Here is a 24,175-nt window from a genome sequence, read left to right as displayed (position 1 = left end):
TCGAGCCCAGGCCACTCACCCACTGCGGAGTCGTCAGGTCCCACAATGATGCCGCTTCCGTAGGGACAGATCTGCCGGAAAGCCTCTGCAGAGGACACGCATGCATCAGGAGGCAGAGCAGCAGCCACCCGTCACAGGCCTCTTCCCAAGGAAATCGTGACACCCAGGTGGCCCCACGCTGCGTGCATGTTCAGAGACGACAGCGAACAAGACAAACCCAGACATCAGGGGTGGGGACAAGACTGCCCGAGGTTCGCGCTTAGTCCTCCAACACTTACTCCTAATGTCGTTGAACAACTACCCAGCTCCTGGAATACACCTTTCATAGGACATTCTAATTAGACTGACAGACTGCCGTACTCTTTCTAAAGCCAATGATCTTGGCCTGCACTGCGCATGGTGTAAGGAGAACACAGCTGTCACACGTACCGTCGGGCTCCATGGGGCACAGCTCACAGGGGTCACCCCAGCCTTCCCCCTTCAAGGCGCAGCAGCATTCCTGCTTCGAGTGGTTCCTGGATTTGGGTGAAGAGCACTTCCCTCCTTCAAACTTCGCATAACAGTAGCTCATCCTCAAATCTGCAGTGTAAAGTCACGAGGCCAGTCAGTGATTTCCCAGTGAGTGAAGAGTGAGCAACACACGGTGTCCAGCGCGTCCTCTCCTCAACAAGGAGAGTCTCCCTGTGTGTGTGCAGCCAATATTTCAAAATAACCTGGTGTCATAATGAAGTCCAACATGGATACCCACTGGGGACTTCGGGATTGGGACAGTGACAGCTGGAATCAGCCACAAGACCCCTTCACTGACAGCTCTGCTCGCTGGGTTTTGTATGAGATGTAGCAAGCACACTAGGGTCAGTTCAAGTGTTTACTGGGATAGCTCACTTTGTTGTGGACTCTAAGACCCGGAACCCAAATACAAGCTCAGGTCACAGGCTTAGGGCAAATAAAAGAGTGGTCACTTGGGGGACTGGCAAAACCACAACAGACGGTCACGGACGTGGCACCTCGCAGAGCTGTTGGATACCAAATGCAAGACAGGCTTCCTCTAATCCACACACAGGCACACACAGCCACACCAGCATTCAGTGTTCACCAGAATTTCGCTTAGCTCAACACACAGAGGGAAAGAAGGGTTCAGGGCCAGGGGTGGGTGGGACAATCTTTCTTTCAATGAATATATATATTTCTTTAATATTGATTGTTGCTGGGGGACTCTAAGAAAGATGGTATTCCTTTCCTATAAAATTCTCCAGTATTGCTTGACATAATTTTGGAAACTGACTTTTCCATTTCTTGTAGTACAAACTGGGTGACTTTTAAGAAGAAGTACATCCAGATATCTGGAGTGTGTTTTCCTTCAAAGTAAACTTCTAAGGTCTTGGGTGACTCCTCTCCAATTCTACAAGAGGTTAAAATCCATAGGTTTTTAAAGACATGTTTTCAAATCTATTCTGCCCAATTCCTTTTCCTTCAGTAATGACCACCTCTGCATTCTTCTTTCTCTCCCAGCAGTGCTTCTCGATCCCCGGAAGCAAGTTGCCATCGCCCCCTATGCGTTTTTATTAAGGTAATTACCCCAGTTTTAATTTCATGACAAAGGCAACAACACAAAAAGTAACAGAGTTGCCAAAGATCACAGAAGTCTTCATGAATTAAAGTTAAGACTATCTCTCATCTATCTCTCCACCCATCATCCATCTATCTACCGATCCATCCATCCATCCATCCATCCACCCACCCGTCCGTCCACCCACCGACCCATCTATCCATCCATCCATCCACCCACCCGTCCGTCCATCCATCCATCCGTCCATCCATCCATCCGTCCATCCATCATATTTAACCAGCTTTATAAGTCCAATTCAGCTGGCCTCCCTGATGAACTTGTTCAACTTCTCAGTGGCTACCAACACGTCCAGCTGAGTCCCCTCTGCAATTCCCACTGCACTCCCACCTGTCATCTTTCTACCAACGCCCCTTCTGAAGGTCAAAAGCAATGAAAGCCTATTCTTGTCCTGACGCCCAGATTTTCTCAGCTTTGCTGAGGAACTTCAAGACCTAGCAAGTCTTCCTTTCCTAGGAGACACCTTTTGATTTCCTTCATTCTTCAGGCTCTGTGTCAGATACATTGCTTTGTATTCATCAGAACTGTTTTTATTGCTTAGGCTTAAAATGGCTATGATATGATCCAAGGGCTACTCACAAAGATGTTCCAACAAATATATTGAAACACAACTCTCTCCTTTGTCTTTGGTGTTTCTTTAACACGCATCCACACACGGTGTGCTCCCAGCCTGTGAAAATTCTCCTTCTTTCTTCCACCCGATGCTGACCTTGCTCTAGGACTCAGCCCTTCCTCTCCCACACCCCTGTACACCCAGATTCTAATTGGTCTAGGTCACAAGTTCCCTTCCTTCAACTGTCCACCCGATGGCCCTTGCTGCTTCAAAAACATAATCCACAGTTCTGGGAGATTTTTTCATTGCATCCCAGTAGAATTCTGACTCCTACTTTGTCATTGTACAGGAAAAACGAAGGTGTTCATTTCTGGGCTGTGGCAAAATCTGTGCCCTGTGGGAGAGTCACGACTTTTGCTTGTGTGATCATCTAGAACGGTTCATGACCAGAGATGCCTGGCACGGGCAGCCAGAGCTGGGCCCACGCGTATACTTCAGCTGGGCTGGCAGAGACGCCCACTTATCAACCCCTGTGCTCAGAGCCCGCCCTGAACCCTTGCAGCTGCCTCAGCACTACAAAGCCACTTTCCCTGCTCAAACTCCTCCATGCTGGCCCTGCCTCCGGGCTGCGCAAGTGGAGAGCTGCTCACAGCTGGGCCAGTTCTCCCGGCACCGCCCGCCTGTGCCGTGTCGGGCCAGCGCGAACGGAATGAATGGCCTCTGCCTGCCACATCGGCAGATTCACACCTGGATTCCCGCTGCTTTCTTCCAAGCCGAGGCTGAGCCAAAGGCCCACACACACGAGGGGGTGGGAGTTAGTATTGGGCTGGGCCAACAGAAAGAAAATCTGTTTATTCTAACAGATTTAGCTCTATTTAGAGTTCCTCCCCACTCACCACCCCGAAATCCTGGGGGACCCCTGAGAGCTCCCTACAAGATCAAAGCAAGCAGAGAACTCTCAGCTCTCTCCTTCATACTTTCAAAATGAGAAACTCAGAGATAATGCAACAGAACAGGAAGAGTCTTTGGGGCTGCAGACACGGAGCTCCGTCTCGGGTTCTGAGAGCTTGGCTGAGCAGGTATTGCTATTGTTTTAGATGAAGGAACTGAGCTTCCAAAACATTAAATTATTTCCTCCAGGCTGGAAAGTGGTGGGGCTGGGACCCCCAAACCCAAGTTTTGGAATCCTAAATGAGATCCAGCACTTCGTATTTGGAAATATGGAAGAAACACACACACATACACACACACACACACACACACACACACACACGCGCGCGCGCGCGCGCGCGCACACAAAACAGCCCAAACCAAAAACAGCCCTAACTCAACATCAAAACAATCGAACAGCAGACACTGCTAAGGAAAAGGAAATCTGTATATTTGTGGGCCCCTCTCCTAGAATTCATTAAGCTAGTTTGCACAAGTAGACAGCCACCTAAAAATTATATTGCTTAGAAATGTCTAAATAGTTTTTTAGTGACATAATCATACATTGTGTTATGTTGAAGTTTAGGCTATTTCTGACTTTTTTAAATTTGAAAGCTGACTTGGCCTCCCTTGAAAATCTGTACCAGAACAGCTGACAAGCATTATTCTTGAGAATGAACGGTGGCCCAGCATTAACCCTGACCGCTTTAAAGTTCTGTTTTCTTACAGAATTTATGCTGTACGGGACAGGGCACTTTATTCTGGGCAGATGGGATTATCGGCACTTTTTTTCTCTGAAGGTCTAGGTTTGTGCCCATGTGTATACTGGTCAAAGCTAGGGCACATGTCACCAGGCTTTGACATTTCAGGGGCACATGATGATCCCCACTGGCCACCTGTGAGCATTTGTGTTCTTAGGGCTCCCCCTAAGAGATTTAAGCATCAAAACAGTAGAATAAGCAACCGTAACGTGATGGATGAGTTCTAGCCTTAAAACTAAAAATGAACCTTCTGACATGTGGTAAGCATTAGGCTTCTAGTGACTGAACACTTGCCACTGTCCCCCTCAATAAGAAGCAGAGCTCTGCCTCATTTAAAACATACAACTGATCACACCAAATGTGGAGACGCAGGATGCTGGGAGGCAGTTACCTTGGCACCGTCTTCCAGTGGAGGACAAGGAGAACCCTTCCGGACACAGACAGCGGAAGCTGCCCTCCGTGTTGCTGCAGGTGCCCAGGGCGCAGATCTCTGGCTCTTCAACACACTCATCAATATCTACAAGAAGGATACGCGTCAAACAAAGCCAGAGCACAGCGCAGGCACCACCAGCTCCCCAGTGCCACTGAGTTTCAAAACCCTTCCAGGCATGAAGCTGTTCTCTGTGGCATAACACTGTGAGCGGCACTTCTAGGTTAAGACTTTTAAACATCACATTTTGCAGTTCTTAATGTGAACATGAAATCTGCTAGCACCTTCTAAGAGGTGCAATGACACATTTCCCTTACCCAGGAGGAGTCACTCGACTAAGCAGAAAAGCAGGAATAATTTCATACCACATTAGGCCAGGAAGGAGGCCGGAAACTCTAGACTCCCACATTGCCAGTGATCAGTAAGCAGAAATTCTGAGGTGGATCGCAATGTGAGAATGTAGACCCCTGAACCAAACTGATTTCCTCCACTCATCCATAGGGCTCTCAACAGTATCCCATGCAGGAGCCCTAAAGCATTTTACAAGGGCCCGAATACTCATGAAAGCAAGCACAGTCCCATATAATAGGAAGTGAAGGTTATCACAGAAATGAGACTCCTGAAGGGTTTGCAGTGAAATTTTGCTGAAGATACAACAATATCTTGTTTGACACACTGATTTTCATCACACACGGGCATAACACACCCTGGAGGTGATGTATTTCCTTAGTGCATCATGTATCTTAGCTCCTGTGAAGGGTGGCCTGCGGCAGACCTGCAGTGCCTCAGGGACCCTATGTCCTATTTTGTCTGGAGAGTCCCAGTTTACGTCTGTGCGTGTTGATGTGACTTCATGATTAACAGTGTCTTTTTTCACTTTTAAAATTGTACTGGGTTGACCAGTTAATTGCACAATCACCCTACTTTTAGAAAAAGGATGGCTACTTTATTCCAGCAAATTCAGTAGGAATTTGTAGGGAAGAAAGTAGTGAGTCTTAATGCTAAGCCATGCTATTTTGCAAATATATTTTTTCCTAACCAAGTACTGAGTACCTCTCATATCATAGCATTCCTCATTTCACGTTTTGCTAAGAGTTCTGCCCACATCAAAATGTATTTGCCTGGCACAAATTTATTCCCAAAAGGCCCAACTATGCAAAAGTTCAAAGAATGAACTCCACTATCTTGATTTAATATTATAACCACACAACTGATATTCTAGAAATGGGCACTGCTAAGTGATTATCTTTTTGTACAATGCAAAATCAGCTTCTTCATCATTCCAGGTTATGAGGTTATATTTACCATTGTGTTGTGTCCCTTGTGATTTATTAATGGATTTGAACTGCTCTTGATTAAATTACTCCATTTCCACACTCCCCCCACGTTTACATTTTTAAAAGGAAAGTTAAAGTTTGTAAAAATGCTTATTTTTCTTGATTTTTTTTGGCATTGTTGCTATGGCTTTTTTTCAGTACTGCGCATTTGATCATAGGGCCTTCATACTGAACTACATTCTCAGTTCCTTTTTTTATTTTTTAATTTTGAGAGAAGCCCTTGCTAAGTTGCCCAGGCTGAGCTCAAACTTGCACTCCTCCTGCCTCAGCCTCCCAAAGTGCTGGAATTACAGATGTGTGCCACCACACCGACTGATTCTCTTTATGAGAGTAAATATTAGTCTGTAGGCGTCAGTTTCTTAATAATGAGGACAAATATTGTAGAATGGGCCCACTTATCAACCATTTGGGAAATCATTTCTCTTTCTATACACCTCTATTCTATTCATTTTAGGAGAATTATGCATTAATAGTGCAGTACATAAAGCCAGTCTTTGACAATATCAGAAGGAGAGTAAATTTTCACTCACTGGGGGTGACAGCCAGACCTGTTCAAAGCAGTGGCATGAGCGAGGTGATATCGTGAAAATCCATTCAACCGTCTTTATTTATTAAGTATTTGCAATTCACATTCTTGACTCTATGCCATGACATGTGTGTTGAGATTAAGGGAAAGGAACCTTGTAACATTTCCTGAGTCTTTCCTTCTACCACTCTGTCGGTGAAGACCACACACACATACGAATTGTAGGACCACTTTGATCTGAGCCTGACTGTGCTCTTTGACTCTAGCTGGATTCAGGGTTATTTTTAACTCTAACTCTGGGCCACTGGAGCATAGGTAATTTGAGAAAGCTGGCGGTGGGGACGTGACATTTTCACAAGCTCTAGAGAGCACAGTGAAAGCTAGCTGTGTGCACAGAGAAAAGTAACCAGAAGTCAGCTAAAGATGACCTGCTCTGGTCTGGTCAGAAGTGTGAGGCCGGAAGTCATAGCCTCCGACCCGGAAGCATTCCAATGTGAAGACACCTCACAGCAACTGGTTGTGGAAACTCCGGGGCACTGCCCATTTCCAAACCCCACAGCCCCTCTGTCCCATCTACCTTCACACTTGTCATTCTGCAGGCTATACCCAGGCGGGCATATGCAGCGGTAGGACCCGTCCAGGTTCTGGCAGGTGCCTGGGGCACATTTCCTAGGCTCTAGGAGACATTCATTGATATCTGCAGAGAAAAGGGAAAAGAGAATGAAGAGGCTCCCTCTGGTGTGAATTCCACCCAGCAATTCACATTCAAAGTGACTGGAATTAATTCAAGCACCTAAAGCTCATCAATATCCATGAAATTCCACAAAGAGAAAAATAAATAACTCAATAAAAACAAGGCTTATCAGCTTCCTGAACTGTGCAATGTGTAAACCATGTTTTATCCTACCTGCCACAAATGAATGGTTTCTGGAAGAATGTACCATGTGAAAAGTCAGTGGATATGAGGAGTTTAAGGCCACTTAGAAGATTATGTGAGGCTACTACAAATGTATTTTGAATAAAAACTTAAGAAAGATAATCAGAACTAATAAATATAACAATTGCCATTTTCTCTGTATATAACTTTATTTTTAAAAATAAAAGGGAAAGTGACATATGTGCAGGGTGTGTGTGTGTGTGTTTTGTTTTTTGAGACAAGTTCTTACTTTGTAGTTCAGGCTGGGCTTGAACTCACCATGTAGCCCAGGTGAACTCACGGTGATCCTGCTGCCTCAGCCTCCTGAGTTCTGGCATTACAAGAATATGTCACTGTGCCTGGCTATATTTTTTTTTAAATCAGAACAAAAATACAGTTCCTACAGGCAAGATTAGTGTGATTCTATTCAAGGTCAGTCTGATTCTACCCTGACTTCTCCCTTGGGCTTCCAAGAGGAACGGTCAGGACAGCCGGACTAGCTCTGTGAACAGTCTCTGGGAGCAGCTCTCCCCAGGTGGGTGTCTGAGCCCCATACTCACCCACACAGGTCCTGCCGTCAGGAGCGACTTCATAGCCTTCATTGCACTGGCATTGGAAGGATCCCACGGTGTTGATGCACTGGCCATTTCTGCACAGGTTCCCATTTCCGGTTGCACACTCATCAACATCTGCCAAAAAAAAAAAATTACCTTCCCTATATTCCCCCCAAAATATCAAAATGCCAGCCATACTTAGTCTGGATTCCAGTGGCCTTTGTGGCCTCAGCCTCCAAATAAGAAACATTATAATGGAGCTCAAGTTTGTACCGAGACACATGGCTTACACACCTATCAACTGCAGCAAGATTTCATTATTACCTTACAGGCTGATGGTGCACATTAGAATTTTATATCACTTTCACCTTGACCTTCCTTTTATTTTTAAAAGCTAACACAGATCCCCTAATACACAACTCAGCCAAAGGCATTCTTTAGTATTCTTGCAGGCAGAAATATGAAAAATTAGCTTCCAGCCCAATACAGTATCTGGCTCATGACTGTTTCCTAGCATGTTTCATAAAGGGAATGCTATGCATTCAATAGTTTATTTCTTTTAAGGAAGACTACAGAGGAATATTTAGTCAATGAGGTCCACATAATTTCTGCATCCTGTGATTTCTATATAAAGAATAGCTTTTGTGTATTTTAAAGCTTTATCCATGCCATTTGTTTTGATATTTATTTAATCTACAGCAAAGTAGAGATAAAAATTATTGCCGCTAACGAGCACGTCAATGAAAGCAGTGGATGGAGTTACTACAGCTGACGTTGGACGCGCACAGCCTGCCTGACCAGCCCTGTCACCAACTGCTCTGAGGTGATGGCAAACACTGGAAAGAAAGAAACACAGTCACCGTAGTGGAGGTGACACAAGTGACAGAACACGCGGGAGCTGCCTTCCCCTCGGGCGCCCCGTCCCGCACACGCACCTATGCAGTCGTTGTTGTGGGAGAGGATGAAGCCGTGGTTGCAGCGGCAGTTGAAGGAGCCGATGGTGTTCCTGCAGGTCCCGTTCCCACAGGCGTCCCGCTCGCACTCATTGATGTCTAGTGGGAAGGAAGACGTAGAGAAACACAGTCACGCCGTCCTGCAGTGAAGGGCGTTTGGGGCGTAGGTCCTCACAGGCTGAGAACCCCTTGAGGCTGGCGTGGGTTCCCCAAGTGGCAGCCGGGGTCCTACGCCCTGGGCGCCAAGTATGGCCTGGCTGGGCATGTGAACGAGGGCAAGCTGGGGACACGCGGAGTGGACAAGGGTTATTTTATTCTGTTGACTTCTAGAAGTCTCCACCCATACCGCTTTTCTCAAATATTTTCACTTGAAAGTGGAAAATTTCTGTGTGCAGCAGGTCCTTGACTTGCTGCCACCTTTGGCACACTCCAACTTGTAAGGTTCTCACTCCAATTTACCAAAAAGGAGTGACTCACCTGGCACGACTTGGCCACCAGCAAGAAAATAACCTCGCTTTGTAGCTAACCTGCCTTTCCAGACATCTCGCGCTTTCTCCCAGGGACCCCCACAAACACAAACTCCCCTCCAGGACGAGCGACTTCCCTCCTCTCCCCTCTCCCCACGGAGCAGCACCCCGCTGGCCTCCTCCCCTGTGCGCTCGCTTTATTATTCTCCTTTTTATTGGTCTGTGACTTTCCTCTGTGGCTGCTTTGGAAAGCAGTCCTGGCGTCACAAATGTTTTCGCGTCTCACCACAGCAGCTACAAAGGGGAGGTGCCCGTTACACCAAGGAGGAAATAAAGGTGCATGAAAGGGGGCTGCTAGCACTGATCGGCAGGAGAGGGTGCGGCAGGCAGCACGCAGGGGTGGTGGGTGAGGAGGAGGGGCAAAGAGAGGGCGGGAGGGTCACGGCCTCTCCTTTCCGATTACAGAGGTGAAGAGGAATTATCAGTGATCCCGAGTCAGGAGGCGATTGCTGCCTCCAAAGGGACTCACTCTCCTCATCGCCCTGTGCCAGCAATCGAGAGCTTCTTCCCTCCCCAGTTGCCCCCGGCCAAGCCGGACAAAAAGCTTAGTTAAGATGCAGACTCTGTTAGAGGGCTTCAGGAAGTTCAGCGGGGAGACAGAAAGATGCCACGCAGCATCTCCTGGCTGCAGGGGTTAGCCGCTCGGGATGAGCAGGACTCATCGTGCTCCTTTAACTTAGCTAGTGTTATGGCGTGGACAAGACAGAACTTCTGCAATGTTCCACTTACAGCCAAAGCAACCAGTTTAAATGTTACTGGACTGATGGTTGCTCTTCCAGCTGTGAACCTGACTCATGTTCTTAAAGGCCCTGAAGGACTCAATGCATGCTGCGTTCAAGGCGGAAGAGAAAGGAGGACAAGCAAGAAAGCGATGGATCACACATCTGAAGTGTCTTTGCAATCAATATTCTGAAGGCACCGAAGCCAGCAAAGAATTGAAAAGCTTGAGCTCTTTGTTCCCCCTAGAAAAATGATTCCTTGCTTATTTCTTTTCGTTCTTCTTTTGTAGGATGATCTGGAAATTTCCCTTTGAGGGTCTGGTACAAACTACAGACCTTTCTTTAAAAATTGCTCATACAGGGCCAAGGATATAGCTCAGCAGCACAGCACCTGCCTGGCAAGCACAAGGTCCTGAAATCAATTCCTGGTACAAAAAAAATTACTCATATACACTCAAAAGCTGAACTCTGGTCCAATAATACAAACCCACATAAAAACAAAAATAATGGCTATTAGCACTAACAAAAATTAATTTTTTTCAATTCTTTCTCAATTTATCTTTCAGGCGAGCAGTTTTCTAGGGTTGGAAGTGTGGTCCAATGGGAGAGCATTTGCCTCATATGAGAGCTGTCCTAGGCTTGATCTGTAGCACTAAAAAAAGAAAACCCTTTTTTCCTACACCGACAGTCTAATGCACATCAAGGAAGAGGTTTATAATGTTCAGATTGCCACAGATCAAATAAGATGTTACTCTGTGCATCTATCAATTTTTATTAAACAGTGAAACAATTACTGAAATACTCAGTGCTATATTTCATACACATTCAGGTGCAAATGAACTTTTAGGTAAGAAATGAAGCAAGCAATGCCATGGCAGTCACTTACTTACCCAGACACATGGTTTGATCAGGGTTTGTTTTGAAGCCAGTGTGACAAAGGCAGTAAAAGCTTCCCACGGTGTCGATGCACTGTCCGTGGCTGCAGATATTAGGGATTTCTTGACATTCATTGCGATCTGCAAACCCAAAAAACTTTCACTGGAGACTTTTCAAAAGACAAAATATCATGGAGTAACTCACTTCTAGGCATTGTTCTCGGGATTAATCTTAGCCCTAAACTAGTGAGGCAGATACTGGCATCGTATTTATTTTTGTCTCAGATGGGTTTACACTTAGGTTGGGGTGTGTTAACAACTCGGGAAACGATGAAAAATGGGGCAGTCATGCTCTGAAATAGGAGCAGTCTCTCAGGCCGGAGGGGAGATTATCTGCCTACACAGCATCACAAAATGTGAAATTAACTGAAGTGCTTTGTCTAGCTGAGGTTTGGTGCCCAAAGTCACTGACACTTCCCCCGGAAAGCTAAATCAAAGTCAAACAAATCCGGTTGCTAAGATTGAGACTCTCTGGATGGACGACCCACACTGCCTGGGGTTCAAGTTTCACCTTACTCTCCTCTTGCTTCTACAGCCTTTCGCACCATCTCATCAACTCTTCCTGTCCATACACAACGGCTCCTTTCAGAGCTGACAATCCTGACGGACAACATTTCTTCCTTTTTCCTCGGGGTCATTCCGGGGAAGCCCTCTGCCTTGGCTTCTGCTCAGCTCTCAGCTCTAAATTACATTCATGATCACCTGAATCTCTGTTGCATTCCTGAAATGTGATTATCTGAGGGGCAGAGTTTAATGCAAGAATTCAACAATGACACAATTCCATGCCCAGTTGTGTCTCTACTTTTTTAGAACTTTCCAGACTGTTTAGCGTACGTGTCATTGGGAGGGTATTGTTTCATCCTGCTTTTCCTACAGTCACAAAGGAAAACAGAGTGTTATCTCTACGGTCAGTGCTGAGAGCCCACACCACATCCTGCTCTTGGTCAGAAATTCATACTCTCTTCTCGCCCTGTCTTCCGAGCACGCAACCATCGGGAATCGGCACTGTTTGCTGCACACACTAACCAGCCTCTCGGGGGCCAGACATCTCCTCCTCCCACACTCGCAGGCTCCCACCAGAGCTAGTGAATCACCACACTGTTTCAAAGTCCCAAATGGGATCAAGTGGTTCACAGCCACGTAGCAAAGCTAAATTAACAGCTTTCAAGTATTCCTACTGAAGACAGTGAATTTAAAATAAGCAAACTGCTTCCCTGGATGGGCAGAGGACACGGATTTCCACTCCCAATTTTGGAGTGACTTTGTCATCACCACCTCCAAGTTGGGAAGCATGCAGGGACCAGGTCTGTCTCCTGTCAGTGTTTCACAGGCAAGAGAGAGAGATGAAGGATCTTCTTAGAAAGGGATCAAAAGTGTTCAATATGTTCTCTCTTTTACTGCTGTCCCTCATGACGGTTTAAAGAAAGAGAGGAGGATTAAATAGTACTCAGATGTTCTAACAGAGGAACCCAAAGCTACCGACCATTCTGGAGAACTTTCCTACGAAGTTCTCACTGTGTCTCAATATCAGAAGACCAGGTTTGTGTAAGCACTGGGACTTGAATTCCCAGCAGACTACATCTGAGATTGCGGGTGTGCTCAGGACGAAGCCGCCTGTGTCCATACCTGGGCACCACACCTAGGACAGGGCCGAACCTGTTAGCCAGCTCCTGTGGACGGACCAGCATCCTGAACTTTCCCATCTACCCATTCTCCCAGATCTCTAGGCAACAACGGAGGGACTAGGACCAGCTGTGGTTGTGGGTTGGAAGCAATGTATTTATGAACTGAAATAAAACTCCTCCAGCAGAGAGAAAGTTTTAGGTCTTTTCATTTTGAACGGAGGCAGAGAGGAGTATTTTGCAACATGCCTGAGAAGCAGCCTTCAACCCCAGAGGCTGCACAGTTAGCTGCAAAACTCAAGTGTTTTCCCTTCCTTCTGAGAACTTCAGATAAGCGGGGAGATTGAGTTTTGGGCCACAAAAATGTTCACCCACAGAATTCATCCTGTCAGCAGCAGGTGTGTTGCATGTATGTGAGTGTTCTGCAAGAAAATGTGAACAAGCTTAGGCCCCCATGGTGGGGTGTCTTGTTGATCTGTAAGTAGCTCGGTCCCACTTTATGCCTGAGGGTGAAATGTCACATCCTATATAATCGGCAACTCTTTATTTTGATTGGAATTATCTCACCCAGCTCCAAAGAACTATAAATCAGGAGTAAAATGCAGGGAAGTGGGTCCATGCCAAGTTTCACCGGGGGCATTGTGGTTCATATCACAGAGGTCCCCACTTTTCCTGCCTTGTATTTTTACTAAGTGGATAACAACAGCTCTGTTGATGAAATGCTCAACACGAGCACACGTTTCTTTAAATTCAACAAAACAAGTCTTGATTCTCAAAGGAATTTTTTTGTTCTGCCACTACACCCTCTTCCCAGCAAGGTCTCATAAAACAATGCAAAATACCCTACAGAAAGCCACGCATTTCCTACCACTTAATCACCGACAGGCCAGGGAAAGCCAAGGAAAATCTGACCACGTTCCCGAGTTGTTTCATTCACAAATGCATGAAATATCCCGGAAACTCACCGGAAATGAACTGCAAGCAGAATAACACGTTTTTCTCCACCTCTCTGCTAAATATAAGATGCTTTTTAATTATTTTAAAACTTACAAGAAAATCATTTGGAGCTAGTATTCTGCTTCTGAGTTGAAACACCAGTGTTTTAATGTTCACAGCACTGGCTACAACGTGTCAGCAAATACTGAAGAATTTATCTTCAATTTAAATGGGCAACATACCATCCTTCTTATTTCTCCCACATCCTTGACAAAAGGGAACAAAGAAAAAAAAAATCTAACCTCCAGAGGACATGGTTTCCCATTTACCTACTGTGCCTTCACATTAATAAAAGATGATTCATGTCCACTGCCTTCCCAGAGTGATGTTTGGTCTGTGAGATGTCGAGGAGGGTAAGAGAGGCGGCTAGTATTGTCTGCCTCATTTATTCAGCTTGATCTGGTCCAGCGCAAGCGAGCCTCACTGTCCAGATGGGCGGGGGAGCCTCACCTGCCTGTGGGGATTGTGCGCTAGGGGATAAACAATTTGGCGGTGAACACTGGCTAGAGGAGTGCGTCAGTGGAGTAGGTCTTTGCAGGTTGGCTAGCAAGTAGGCAAACAGGAAATCTGTTTATGTAAGTGTTGAAGTTTATGTAAACACCTCACTGATAAAGCAGGAGAAAACCTAGGTGTGTAGACGTTTCACCAACTTTCCACTTTCCAACGTAGTTACTGGAGTTCACCAGTTCTACATCTTAACTCGTGTGTTCTTCAGCCTCAGGGCCTCGTGGGAGTCTGAGGCAGAAGGCTGTGAGTGGATGCGTCCTGTGGGGACACTACGTACCATTGCACTGTCCCGTGGAGGTGAGGCGGTAGCCAGGCTTACAGTCGCAGCGGTAGCTGCCTGCGGTGTTGATGCATTCCGCGTTGCGCTGGCACAGCGGGCCGTTCTGACATTCGTCGATGTCTGTGGGCGGAAGAGAATTCGGGTTATGGTGTTGCGTCAAAGAAGCCTCTTGCATTGAAACAGATTCTTCACTGAACATTATGGTCTCCAGCTGCACCCATTTAACTACAAGTGACTCAAATTTATCCTTCGTTACAGCACAGTAATGCTCCATTGTGTGTGAACACCACATTTTCTGTTATCAGACACACAAGTTTATTTCTCCAAAATATACGTTAAAAAGCAAAATAAGAGAGATAATAGGAAAGAAGGGGACAGATCTTTTGCAGATGAAAAGGGGACCAAGCTATGGAAGGATCGTGGAGAGAGGAGAGGAGAGGAGAGGAGAGGGGGAAATCAAAAGAATGAAGATGTGTCATACACAGGCTCCAGCTCCCCACAATGGACATAATCACTATATACTGTAAAAGTGGACGAATAAAATAAAAAACCCGATTTTTATTTCTTGGTTTTGATCTACTCCATTGAAAAGATAGTGTGGAAATCTACACAGCAGTTCTACTCCTAGTTGCCAGACCTTGGAAACAAGCAAGATGTTCTTCAACGTATGATAAATAAACTGTGCTATATCCAGACAGTGGAATATAAATAAATATTCTACGTTTCTAAAATGAAATGAGCTAGTAGGCCATGAAAAGACATGGAGGAAACTTAAGTGCAGAGAACAAAGTGAAGGAGCCAATATGGAAAGACTCACTCTTCATGACCTTGTGGAAGAGACTAAACTATGGAGACAGTAAAAAGATCGCCGGCAGCCGGGAGGTAGAGAGAAGGGGTAGAGGAGCACAGGGCAGGATGAGAGCAACGACAAATGACTCCATGAGGCTCAGTGCTGGATCCACATCGTGGCACACCTGTCCAAACCCACGGAAGGTCCCACACCAGAGGTCACCGCGACCGTGCACTACAGACTTTGGGTGACAATGATGCACCAGTGGAAGTTCACTGCTGGCGGGGGATGCAGATCATGAGGCTGGAGGCATAGGGGACATCTCTGCACCTTCCTCTCAGTTTTGCTGTGGACCTAACACTGCCCAAGAAAAAGTCTATTTAAAAAGCAAGAGAGCACAGAAGACTGAAAACCCACTCTCTCAATTTCCCACTGCGGTAATGTTATTCATAACTGCGGGTTCTTGACTGTGACCGTACCTGGATTCTAATCATGCTTTTATCTTTAAAAAAAGGTCCTTGGGGGCTGGGGTGTGCCTTGGAGGTAGAATGCATGCCTAGTGTGCACAGGGCCCTGGCACTGACACCCAGAACCACAAACAGTCATGAAACGTGGCTGGCAGGTGCAGGACTTGAAACGGGCACAGACTAACATCCTAGCCAGCCTGTACTCACTCAAAGCTCTAGACTTTAGGATGTGGTAGGGTTGGCTGCACTTGCGTGAAAGGTTGTAAGGTGTACAGAGCAGTGAAATCTCAACCCCTGGCATCTACATGGGTCACTTGGCAGTTTGTCAAGGGCAGATTCTGACTCAGCAGCCTGGCAAAGACCTGAGAGGCCCGGGTGACACGGGCGCTTCTGGTTGGTGCACGGTGCTCCGAGCTACAGAGCCACAGAGCCGTCAGTGATCGCCACAAGGCAGTCACAGAAAGTGAGCCTGCACACGAAACCTGCTGAAACCAGCCCGACTCCCACTGTCAAAGATGAGCGTGCATGGACATTGTGCTCCGAAGCTCTTGCTCTGCTCAGGAGGTTGTTTGCTTACTTGAAAAGGAAAGAGCAGGAACCTAATAGAGTCAAGCTCATAGCATCACCACAGTGACAGCAGAGTCCAGGCTGGACATGGAGCAGTCCAGCCACCTGTATTCAGTGAAGGGGACAGCCCAGAACACAGGTAGCGGTGGCCATAGCACCGGGTCTGAGTTCTTAAGTGGAAGTTGGCTTAGCCAAAGACATCCCCACAAGAGTGTGCCAGACCCACCAGCAGATACCCCTCAGGCACATGCTCCTGTGACAGGACACATCAGGACTGTCAACACCAGGCTCAGCGAGGGGCAGTATCCACCTGAGGTGGGTGGACCATGCCTCTCCATGCAGCAAACATCAGAACAGCGCTCCACCCATCTTCCAACGATGGAGCCAGCACGGCTGCAGGCACTAGGTTCGCCCTGAACTTCAGGAGGGTGTAAAGAACATAGCAGGTCCACTGGATCACTGCAGGAGCCCAGTGGGTCCTGCACAAGTGCTTCTGCGATGCACCAGCTTGAAATCTGACCACTCACATACCTGGAGATGGTGGGCCGTGGAGCTCCCTAAACTGTTTCCAGAATCCACCCCGATTTCAGTGCTGCGTGTATTTAATCACTGATTTTCTGAGGTGGAGAGGGAAGAGTGTGTTGGGAAGCAGCTGTGCTCAATGAAACACTCCCCTTGAGCATGAGTATTTTGGGAAATGGAAGCCAAAAGCTGGAGCACTGACTCATGTCAGTGTCTGCCACATGCAACCCTGAGAGTGAGGGACCACAGCTCGCTTTTAATGTCATGTATGCGGAAAGGTCTAGGGTGACTTGGTGCTCACAGGTGGCCTTGCCCATGGGTCAGGTCAAGGGCTGCTGCCTTAGCAAATGTACATGGTGTGCAGCTGCCTGGGTCATGCTTCAAGGACCCTCAATGGAAGAGAAGGGGAGATGTAACGAGAAGGCGGTGGGCACCGTGAGGCAAGTGCCCGGAGAGGAGTGTGGCCGCAGGAAGGCAGTCACCCCCATTCTCTGAGGTCATCAGCCATGGGGCTCCCTCTCCTCTCCCACAGCCATGGGGTCCCCTGCCCCTCCTCTCCAGGCACCTGGGGCTGGGTGGCTTCTGCATCCTGGGATGGAGGCCAAGGTCTGAACTGGCGGTCTCCGTAGAAAGGCTGCAAATGGCTATCACCCCATTCCCACAACCCACATGGAACACAGGGCAAGGGACAGGTGCCCACTTGGCTACAATCATGAAAAGCCCGGTAAGCAAACTTAACAAGGATGTGGCTACTAATGGCCTATCACTTTGCCTGTGGTGTATAAACTGTCCGGAGTTAGGTAAAAAGGGCCTTTCTAACATTAAAATATTGACCTGTGTGCTATAAGACAAGCTCTAAGGGACAATAACCCTTTCTGTTATGCACAAAATTCTGCTAGAGGCCCAAAGTTCAAATAGTAACTACAAAATCATTCCTAGTTATCCTAGGGCACATAACATATTTAACAGCCAGTAGTGTCTCTATTACTAAGATGTAAAAGGACATTTCTTCTCCAGATATAAGGAAAAGTATCAGGCGCTCTAAGGAATGCTGAGAATCGCAGTGTCCGTATGTGGCAATATGAGTAATACAACAGTGAAAAAAGTACCATTTGCATGCAAGCCAGCATTTCTCACATAAAATCACATTTGCTCTTCTTGCCATTTCAAATTCTCTCATGCATCTGGGACATTTGCAGTGACCTTGCTTTCACATGGGAGTCACCAAGTCCCGGTTTGGGAAAGAATGCTGCCTTTAAGTCAACCAAAGATGACTGTCCGCTGGTATCTGCTCTCAAGCAATGTGAAACAAAGCAAGGTATGTGCCACACCCGTCTGCAGAAGTGGCCAAGAAAATGAACGCCCTCTGTAGTAGCGGGAAGGGCCATGCCATGCACATCTGGGCTTTCCCCCAGGTGGTAGTGAATTTTTTTTGCATGGAGCTTCATGTAGCTCCACGCCATGCCTTTTACTATTTCTAGAGCTTGGTGTATTTCTGGAATTTCCATGTTGTGAAACGTGGTCAAGGAGCTCCTCCATGGGCTCATTCTGGCTACCACACAGTCCCAGCACCACTCACCTTCACAAACCAGCAGCTTGTCATTGTAGAAGAATCCCACAGGACACTCACACCTGAAGCTGCCGACCATGTTGATGCACACTCCGTTCTCGCAGACCCCCGGGATCTCCCGGCACTCGTCGATATCTGCAGACAGAACAGTCCTGTCTGAGCAACAAGGACAGGCTTGAAAGTGTGTGAGTGGCCATGCCTGTGTGCTGGGGTGGTGACATGCGAGGAGGAGACACCAATGAACAGCAAATCGCAATAACCACCACTTCCGACACCCGTGCGTCTCTGTGGATTAAGTATCTGTCTTCTTGGTTTTGCCTCTGGGCATCAACTCCACTGCCACAGACTCCTCTGTCCTGCACCTGTCATCCTCCCTTTTACCAAACAGTGCCCTCTTGGAGGAAGAGGCCATTTCCTCCTGGAAGTTCCTTTCCCCCACTATCTGTAGATGCATGGAAATGGTTCCTAGCTATACAATCTGATGATTCCCCCAAATTCTATTCAGCTCTCCTTCTTCCCTCCCATGGCTGCAGAAAGGATATAAGGAGGTAGCTAGGGCAGAGTGTGAGGACAGGCTCAGCACCAAGGAGGACCGTTGCGGTTGACTGTAGGCTTTCGGAGCCCAGGGGCAGATCCACCCGAGACACCACAGTTTTCCAGTCCATAGCACTCCGTGGGTCAAACACCAAGTGCTCCTTTTAAATTTGTTAGATCGAGAGCCAGTGTCTGGAAGTGGGTTGGCGAATGTAAAGCAGAACCAGAGTAGGGGTGAGGAGAGCTGACTACGGAGAGGGACTCACAGGAAGGCCTGGCCCCTCCCACCTTGCTGGTCCCACCTCTTCCTTACCTGCTCTGAACTCCTCTAAGAGTGGCAACGGAGCTCCTAATAGCAACAGTGGCCCTAACATCTGGCTGTGTGGCCAGTGCATTTCTCAAGCACTCAGCCTGTGTTTATTCAAGGCCACTCTACACATCGCAAGGGACTGTGCCCTCCCTCACCACTCTGATGTGCCAGGCAGAGGAGGAACCTGCCAAAAGCCACCAAGGCAATCTGAGCAGACGCTGGGCTTAATGCTGCACACCTGATAACATGCATCCCTGCCCCCTTACGCGTTCTAACATCGCCAACACAGAAATGTCATCAAAGGGCTTGTTGCTCTGGGGAGCTGGGCCATTATCCCAGATGGAGATGGACAATAGGTCGGTAGGTAAAGTTCTGACCTACAATCACTGGTATCCAGCTCACTGTGCCTGAGATCCTGCCTTTACCTAGTCTGGACCCTGCCAGGTTAGAAGTGGAATCTATAGATACAGTGAATGCTCAAATTACTATGTTCACACTGTCATGAATCTCACTCAAAATCCTCCCCTCACTTCAAACACTCTCATCCCATGGTCTAAGCCACTGTCTGCAGCAGCTCTGCAAATCCTCTTTTTGTGAGTGTCTTTAGTTGTGCTGTGGTGGCTGCCTAGATGTTCTGAGTTGATTCAAAACACTGCCCTTTCATGGTCATTCTGACTTTTGGGAAGAGCCAGAGGTCACATGGTGCTAGATCTGGTGACTACATGGATGAGGACACAGGTATCATGTTTTTATGAGCCTGCCTTTCTGTTGGATGGTACTCGGCAACAGAATTCATGTTTTTGACCATGTCTCATAAAGACACTCAGGAAAGAGCACTTTCAGAACTGTTGCGGAAGGTGACAAGAACAATGGGATGAGTTTGTTCGAAGTGAGAGGGAGGATTCTGAAGGGGACTAATGGCAACGTTTCTCCTACGGTGATACATTTTTAAAATGTAAGCTTTCACTGTATATGGTGATCATCCCTTTCTCTGTAAAGGACTGTGAGATGGTCATTCTCCTCAGTGAAGCCTGAAAGAGCTGCTGTGATTTCAGCAGACTCACAATAAAGCCAACCAGTTCTAAAGGAGAAATTGAACAAAGCACGGATAAGATTTAGAGCCTCTTTCAAAGGTCAAATTTTGTTTGAAAGCAAACTGACCTAGCTTCAAGTCTCAAAGGTTGCACTGCAATTTTTTTTTTTTTTTTTTTTTTTGGCTTTTTCTCCGGTACCGGGAACCGAACTCACGACCTTGCGCTTGCCAGGCAAGCGCTTTTGCCGCTGAGCTAAATCCCCAGCCCCTGCACTGCAATTTTGAATATGGCCAGTTATGTCTTTAGGTTTTCCACACCTTTGTCATGCATGTAGCTAAGTAGCCATGTGAAATACCATCACAAGAATGAAATATCAGCAAACAAAAACAACTCAGAAGCCATTCTTCTAGTGTGGATTGAAATATGAAATATTACATTCATATTCATTTGTTTTAAATTAAGAGATGTGGTGTCACCAAGTTTAACAATAACAGGCTTATCCAAATCTTCAGCCATTGCGAGGCACGAGATATTAAAAAGATATATTAAAATTTTAATCTTCTTTTCCTATCTGGATTTTATTTGAACTTCAACTCAGAGAAGTTTATGTTTTAAGACAAGATTAATAAACATACTACAGTTTTAGCCCCATGGACTTTATACACCCACAATCCTAAGACCTTTCAGAAGGAGAGGATAAAGCTTAAGTAAAACAAATTTTTTCAGTCATCTAAATATTTTGTCATGGTGGAATTTGGTAACAATAAGCATACTGCTAAATATCATGTTTCCAGGTCTCAAGAGCTAGAGGCAAACCAAGCTATGAGTTAGGACTGGGTTCCGGTCCCAGCTCTGTTATTCATTAGCTGGGTGGCCCTGGGTGAGTCCCTTCCCACTCTGGGCCTCCGGTTCCTTAACTGGAGAGCAAGGCATTTGGCTTCCATGGTAGCTGGGGCTTCTTGGCTCTACTAGCAGATGATGCTGGTGGTGTTTCAAGTCTCTGCCCACCGTCAGCCTCGGAGAGCAAGCCATGCCGCAGGGCATGCCAGCTCCACCCGTGGAGGACCCTACCAGCGGAGACCACTTATCTTCCGAGCACAGATTCTAGGGAGATTGAAAGGTCTGCTTTAGGAAGGGGGAAAACAGTCAGGCTAGGGCCAGGTGTTTTATGCCAGTGTCATCCAGCAGTTTTTCTTTCCAAACCATGAAGTTTCTTTGGACTTTGCCTCGACGGCGGAGTGGTATGGATTTGGCAGCAGGAGCTCTGGCTGATTGCTGGACCAGAGACTTGTTTTTCTTAGACAAGGAACTGGAAAGCCTGACGCAGAATTCAGTGTACTCATTAGGAACAAGTGCTTGCTACCAGACACAACTGTTCAGACCTAGAGGGCTGTGAAGGATACAGATAAATCTCCCCAGGGAAAAACTGGGTGAACGCAACAGCTCTCCAGCTACTTTACGTTACTTGGTTTGGAACCACAAGGGCAATGCCTGTTGGCTGAACACGGTCTGATACCCATGAATCTTGCATCTGCTAACTGCACCCAGGTACCTGAGGAGCCTCAGACAACAGACTTTTACTTCACGTCTGAAACCTACCAAGCGAATGACCCGAGAAAAGCCCGTGTAAGATAAAACTCATCTCCGAGAAAAGCCCGTGTAAGATAAAACTCATCTCCCACAAAGGCTGTGTCCTGACTGGAAGGCCCGGGGTGAGGACTCGTGTTAAGCTCCTCTTAGTCAAAAGCAAGGACTAGCCATGAGTCAACCCCAGCATCCACTGGCCCTGCTCCAGAGCCGCTCTCTTTGTGGATGCTGAGGGTTAGGTTAATGAGCTTGATTCCAAGTTTGCAAAAGGTTTCCCTGTCTCCTTCATCACGAGCTGCAAAAGCTGCCCATGAGGGGAGCCACTGGGGTGTCTGCTGCTAACTAAGGAAACTACGAATCAGCCAGTGTTTTTCCCCTTCTAGGAAAAAAGGAAAGGAAGAAGCAGAAAACAGCAGCGCACCAGAAAACCCTGACAGCACTCAGGGTGCTGATGCCCACAACTCACCAACGGGCAAGCCGGTGTAGATGTCAATGACAAAGCCTGGCCTCTGGCTCCCACAGAGGGTGGCAAATTCGTCTGCAAAAATTAAACACAGGGGCGGTCGGTAAAGAGGGAGGATTGATGGAAAGAAATTGCTTTCAATGCATCCTGGAAAGATAACTGTAATTGGAAGACTGATTGACTTATTGATTGATTTTTGAGACAGGGTTTTGCTCTGTAGTTCAGGCTAGCCTTGAACTCACTATGTAGCCCAGGCTGGCCTTAAAACGCAGTAATCCTCCTGCCTCAGCCTCTTGAGTGCTGGGATTACAGGCGTGCGCCACCACACCCAGCTGTAATTGGAAGACTTTAAAACAAAAAGGTTTGAAAGTTTCTACAGATCATAAGACAGACTGGGAAGTACAATGACTGCATGTTGGCCCATCAGGAGATAGGAGGGGTGTCCACACCGCATGCTGTGGTTGCTAGGAGCCACCTGTTGTTCAGTTCAGATCTGGTCCTTGCTCAGTTCTGAAATGAGCCAGGGACTGGCAACGGGGGCAACTATCATACCGTCTGTGGGAGGCTCCCAGAGCCTCTTCCCAGTAGACTGGGGCAGACTGGAGCAAGTACCGAGCAACACAGCCATGAGTGACGTGGGCTAACCACGCAGCTTCCACCACTGTTTCAAATTGTAGACCCAGACTATTTCACTTAGTAAATAGAGCATTTCTCCTCTCTCTCCCACCCGCTTCTGAATTTCTCTTTCCCTTGCCTGAATTCATCATATTTGAGAATAAGATGAACTAAATGCCACTGATTGCTCCCTGACAATGAGGTTTTGTAATTTCCGATCATGACCAACTGGCAGGTACAGTATCAAAGCTCAAGGTAGCCCCACTGCCTTATTGGTAAGGCCCAGCGAAAATGAGTGAAAGGTTTCTGGAAATATATTAATTAAAATGTAGCAGGAGCCAGGCAAGGTGGCTTGTGCCTGTCGTGCCAGCTACTTGGGAAGCTGAGGCAGGAGGATCACTAAAGAACAGGATTTGGAGGCCAGCCTGGGCAGCACAGCAGGACCCTGCCTCTAAAATATAGCCAGCTCCCCTTCTAATGCCTTGCTCCTAATCTGTGAGTTTCTCCTTCCGACAAGTGTCATGCCAGCTGACACTGGTCATAGAGGAAAATTACAGAGACTCTTAAAATAAGGACAGATTTCAGAGCTCATGAAAGCCAAGACTGGACATGGCTAGAATTCAACATGAAGAGGAAAACTTGCATTTTGTATGAAGGGTATATGGCTTCTGAAAATCAACAGTCATTTCTGACAATCAGTGCTAGTCTATGTTGAGGTTCTCTGATACATCTACTAGGCGAAGGTGTAATGATCTCTGAGGACAGAATAAAAGACAGTAGGACTTCTCGCCTATTTAAAAACTACTTGTGTGTGCTTGACACACAGTTTAGAAAAATAATAAACACCATTTTCAAGATAGTTGAAAACATACACACACATACACAGACACATACACTGATGTGTTAAAGTGCACACCAAGTGTGCATAACCTCCAGGTGTATTACTGATGAGAATGTATGATAAACAGTTTTGAAGACCATCATTCAAGATCGGCTGCCAGCAGACTTTTTCTTTAAGGGCCAGAGAGTAAATGTTTTGTGGGTTGCATAGTCTCTGTGAAAACTACCACAAAAGCAGCAGATAATGTGCAAACTAGTGTGACTGTGCACGGATAAAATTTTACCAGTGGGCACCAAAGTTTGAAGCTTATATAATGTTCATGTCAGAAAACGTCATGATTTCCCCCAGATCATTTAAAATGTAAAGAATTGTTCTTATCTTGTGGCCCTTCTGCAGGCAGTGGGCTGGATTTGGCCCATGAGTTTAGTCTGCCCTGCTCTGGAAATCTTTTGCAGAGCAGAAGTAAATCATAATTCTAAGGGGTGTTTATTATATTATTCCCAGAGCAAACAATGGATGGGATGGTCTATTTGACTTAAAAAGAATATTCAATTGTGGGCGTGGCCACGTAGAATGAAATTTAGTATTCTACATATCACCTTGTAGAATAGGGTAGGTACTACAGGATGTCTTCACGATAATTTCATTTAACCCATGTGGTAATATTGGTGCATGATGCCTTCTTCATGTCTCTGATATGTA

The 24,175-nt window shown here is 46.7% G+C and overlaps 1 protein-coding gene across 1 annotated transcript in view; it reads right to left on the bottom strand.

The window, feature by feature from the left end:
• Fbn1 (fibrillin 1) overlaps nt 1–24,175 on the bottom strand; it is a gene marked incomplete at its 5' end in the record, with an annotated part of 220,945 nt that overhangs the window by 27,716 nt on the left and 169,054 nt on the right. The window contains 10 exon segments of the mRNA XM_005376698.2: nt 20–85; nt 430–579; nt 4,263–4,388; nt 6,742–6,861; nt 7,641–7,769; nt 8,570–8,686; nt 10,724–10,849; nt 14,171–14,293; nt 18,099–18,224; nt 22,021–22,092. Coding sequence (XP_005376755.1) covers nt 20–85; nt 430–579; nt 4,263–4,388; nt 6,742–6,861; nt 7,641–7,769; nt 8,570–8,686; nt 10,724–10,849; nt 14,171–14,293; nt 18,099–18,224; nt 22,021–22,092 — 1,155 coding nt within the window.

This window comes from Chinchilla lanigera, unplaced genomic scaffold (assembly GCF_000276665.1).
Source record: "Chinchilla lanigera isolate Chin_1 unplaced genomic scaffold, ChiLan1.0 scaffold00008, whole genome shotgun sequence".
Lineage (NCBI taxonomy): Eukaryota > Metazoa > Chordata > Mammalia > Rodentia > Chinchillidae > Chinchilla > Chinchilla lanigera.
The sequence above is the reverse complement of the archived record's forward strand: the minus strand, read 5'-3'. Positions and strand labels throughout refer to the sequence as shown.